The sequence below is a fragment of the Anomaloglossus baeobatrachus genome, chromosome 6 (assembly GCF_048569485.1).
Source record: "Anomaloglossus baeobatrachus isolate aAnoBae1 chromosome 6, aAnoBae1.hap1, whole genome shotgun sequence".
Lineage (NCBI taxonomy): Eukaryota > Metazoa > Chordata > Amphibia > Anura > Aromobatidae > Anomaloglossus > Anomaloglossus baeobatrachus.
The window spans coordinates 531,653,330-531,657,604 of record NC_134358.1 but is presented as its reverse complement, the minus strand read 5'-3'; the positions used below and the strand labels follow the sequence as shown (position 1 = coordinate 531,657,604).

General features: G+C 50.4%; 1 protein-coding gene across 1 annotated transcript; it reads left to right on the top strand.

The window, feature by feature from the left end:
• The first annotated feature begins 2,196 nt into the window (after window positions 1-2,196).
• OTUD1 (OTU deubiquitinase 1) lies at window positions 2,197-4,029 on the top strand. The gene has a single exon (XM_075316799.1). It carries the CDS (start codon window positions 2,290-2,292, stop codon window positions 3,184-3,186), a length of 897 nt encoding a protein of 298 aa, XP_075172914.1. The 5' UTR covers window positions 2,197-2,289; the 3' UTR covers window positions 3,187-4,029.
• The last annotated feature ends 246 nt before the right edge of the window (window positions 4,030-4,275 follow it).

Genomic DNA, 4,275 nt, shown 5'->3' with positions numbered 1-4,275 from the left:
CAGCAGCTCCATAGATAATGTGTGGAGGGGAGATCAAACATGTGCACATCCATTCAACACAGTTCCCAATCACAGTCTCTTGTATCATGGGAGGGTCCCAACAGTTGGACCCCAGTGATCAGTAAGTTATAGGATAGGGATGACTAAAGGCCCTGTCACACACAGAGATAAATCTGCGGCAGATCTGTGGTTGCAGTGAAATTGTGGACAATCAGTGACAGGTTTGTGGCCGTGTACAAATGGAACAATATGTCCATGATTTCACTGCAACCACAGATCTGCCAAAGATTTATCTGTGTGTGTGATGGGGCCTTTACTCTCTTAGGATAATCCTTTAAGTATAAATTTACCATTGTTGGACTATTCAAAGTCATAGAGCGCTGCGGAATATGTTGGCGCTATATACAGTAAATAAAAATTATTATAGGTAAGGTTAGACGACTGCGACCTGCAGATCCAGATGTTAAGGCCATTTCACACATCGGGCATTTCGCCGGATTGCCAGATCCCGCACACTCTAGTACAGTGTAATACAGTACAATGGCATCGAGGCAAGCTCCGGTCACATGACTGCACGTCACCGGACATTGCCGCGATGCCAATGTACTGTATTACACTGTACTAAAATGTGCCGGATCCGGCAATCCAGCGAAATGCCCGATGTGTGAAACGGCCTTAAGCAGAGTGGTAATACTACGGTGTTGTATGGCACTATAACTCCGGTGCTACATAGTCCTGTATGGCACTATAACTAAAACACTACATGGTCCTGTATGGCACTATAACTACGATGCTACATAGTCATGTATGGCACTATAACTACGATGCTACATAGTCATGTCTGGCACTATAACTACGATGCTACATAGTCATGTATGGCACTATAACTACGATGCTACATAGTCATGTATGGCACTATAACTACGATGCTACTTAGTCATGTATGGCACTATAACTACGATGCTACATAGTCATGTATGGCACTATAACTAAAACACTACATGGTCCTGTATGGCACTATAACTACGATGCTACATAATCATGTATGGCACTATAACGCCGGCACTATACAGTTCTGTATGGCACTATAACTCTGATGCTACACGGTCCTGTATGGCACTATAACTCTCGTGCTACATAACCCTGTATGGCACTATAAATTCAACGCTACATGGTCCTGTATGGCACTATAACTACCACACTACCTAGTCCTATATAGCACTATAACTCCGATGCTGCATAGTCCTATATGGCACTATAACTCTGCCACTATCCTGTATGGCATTACTGGGGAATATATGGCACTAGTGGGGGATGTATGGCACTAGTGGGGGATGTATGACACTAGTGGGGGACCCATGGCACTTGTGTGGGATGTATGGCACTAGTGGGGGATGTATGACACTAGTGGGGGATGTATGGCACTAGTGGGAGATGTATGGCACTAGTGGGGGATTTATGGCACTAGTGGGGGATGTATGGCACTAGTGGGGGATGTATGACACTAGTGGGGGATGTATGACACTAGTGGGGAATATATGGCACTAGTGGGGAATATATGGCACTAGTGGGGGATGTATGGCACTAGTGGGGGATGTATGGCACTAGTGGGGGATGTATGACACTAGTGGGGGATGTATGACACTAGTGGGGGACCCATGGCACTTGTGTGGGATATATGGCACTAGTGGGGGATGTATGGCACTAGTGGGGGATTTATGGCACTAGTGGGGGATGTATGGCACTAGTGGGGGATGTATGGCACTAGTGGGGGATGTATGGCACTAGTGGGGGATGTATGGCACTTTTGGGAAACATATGACACTATTGGGGGTGTATGATAATAGTGGGAGATGTATGGCACTAGTGGGGGACACATGACCCTTGTGGGGGACGTATGGCACTAGTGGGGGATGTATGACACTATTGGGGGGTGCATGATACTAGTGGGGGATGTATGACACTATTGGGAGATATATGACACTATTGGGGGGTATATGACACTATTGGGGGGTGTATGATACTAGTGGGGGGTGTATGGCACTAGTGGTGCCCCTTAGCTCCTATATTGTGTGTACGGGCCCCATGTAGCTGGCATGAGGTGGCACCCTTCCCACAGCTGCCATGTTCGCTGGTGACCTCAGTGGCGGGTGATGATGCAGCAGACGGCGGCACCGGCTGCTATTTCTGCCTCTGATACACGGGCTATTTATACGTCCCGTGAGCCGGGCTGTGTATATATACGCGGCTGCACGGTGCGCAGGCACACTCTGCAGCTCCTCCTGCACCATGCCCGCCTTCTCCTACCTCCCCCAGGCACAAGGCAGCGTTCACACCCACTTCAGACCCATGTGCAGCCCGGAGAGGATCGTGCCAATCCGCCTCCTCCAGCCAAGCTTTGGGGGGTCGGGGTTCAGCATGCAGCTCTCTGCGCCCCAACTCCAGAAGAGCCAGGAGCCGTCCTCCTCCCCGCCAGACCTCCGTACATGGCTGAGCGATATGGTGCAGCAGGAAAGCATCCGGCCGGCATCCCCGGAGGAGAGCAGCCGATACTGGAGCCCCGGCACCGCCGACCAGGGCCCCCGGGGCCCCGCAGACTCCCCGCAGGAGCGCCTGGCGCTGCATCTGGCCGAGCTGGAGAAGCAGGACAAGTATCTGCGGGACAAGGATCGTTATCGCTTCCACATTATCCCCGACGGTAACTGCCTGTACCGGGCGATCAGTAAGGCCGTGTACGGCGATCAGAGCCTGCACTCCGAGCTCCGGGAGCGCACCGTGCACCATGTGGCCGACCACCTGGACACCTTCAACCTCATCATCGAAGGGGACATCGGGGAGTTCCTGATCAACGCCGCCCAGGATGGCTCTTGGGCTGGATATCCTGAATTACTTGCTATGAGCCAAATGCTCAACATCAACATTCACCTGACCACAGGAGGCCGCCTGGAGTGCCCCACCGTGTCCACCATGGTGCACCACCTAGGAGAAGAAGACCCCTGTAGGCCCAGCATCTGGCTAAGCTGGCTCAGCAATGGTCACTATGATGCAGTGTTTGAGGAGCCCTTGCCCAACCCAGAGTATGAGAGCTGGAGCAAGCAGAACCAGGCCCAGAGACACCGGGAGCAAGAACTGGCCAAGTCCATGGCCCTTTCCCTGTCCAAAATGTACATTGAGCAGAACTCTTGATCCCAAAACCTGCTGGTGATAGAATCCAAGCCCTGAGGAGAAGGACTTTATGCCCCCATCACTGAGAAGATGCCCTGAGGCCTTCACCCTTGAGGGGATGAACCTAAAACCTTCAGATCCCTCCACTCCATGCTTAGGTGTTTCCTTGAGGCCTTCACCCTTGAGGAGATGAACCTAAAACCTTGAGATCCCTCCACTCTATGATTAGGAGTTTCCCCGAGGCCTTCACCCTTGAGGAGATGAACCAAAAACCTTGTTTCCCCCCAGGGATGTGAGACCCCCCTCCATTCCATCCTTAAGGAGATGTCCTGAGGCCTTCACCTTTCAGATGATCCCAAAACTTGACCATCAGGGGCCTGATTTCATTCTCCTCCACGCTGAGAAGATGCCCTGAGGCCTTCACCCATGAGGAGATGGACCTTGATTCCCCTCCCCCCAGCTATGACCACACCAGGGGCCTGAGACCCCTCCAGCACTTTAAACCTCCACATTACCCACAGACTTGAGGCCTTACGGTTTGTTTTGTGTAGCCCCATGTGCTATTTATACTGTGTCTGACCCATCACAGAGGTCTATGGTGAGGAGACTTGTACAGGAAGTCTATTTTGCTACATTGTGTTTACTATGTCGCCTTGTTGTGGAGAACTGGATACTTTGTATGGGTCTGGGCGGAGGGGGTGGGGCAGCAGCATGGCGATGGCTCCTTTCTTCTGTGTTGCAGCTCAGTATTTATTAATATACTTCCTATTTTTCAAGTTTTGTAAGAGTTTTGGGATTTCTATGTACATTTTAGTGACATTCCCTTTTAGTTTGGAATGAATAAATTTTCTAAACTTTTTTCAATGGGTCTTAAATGATTTTTTTTGTTGTTGTTGATCTTAACCCCTTTGTCTTGTAGCAGAGCGGCTCCGGCCATAGGTGGCAAAGTGCTGCCTGTTGTGATCAATGTGACATCATATATGTAGCTGATTTATGCGCCACGTTATACCCTAGTGATATACGGGCAACATGTGGCCCTCCAGATGCCGGGGACTATAATGCACAGCAGGGAGATATGAAGCTGGAAAGCTGCTTAGTTTGGCTTAAAAG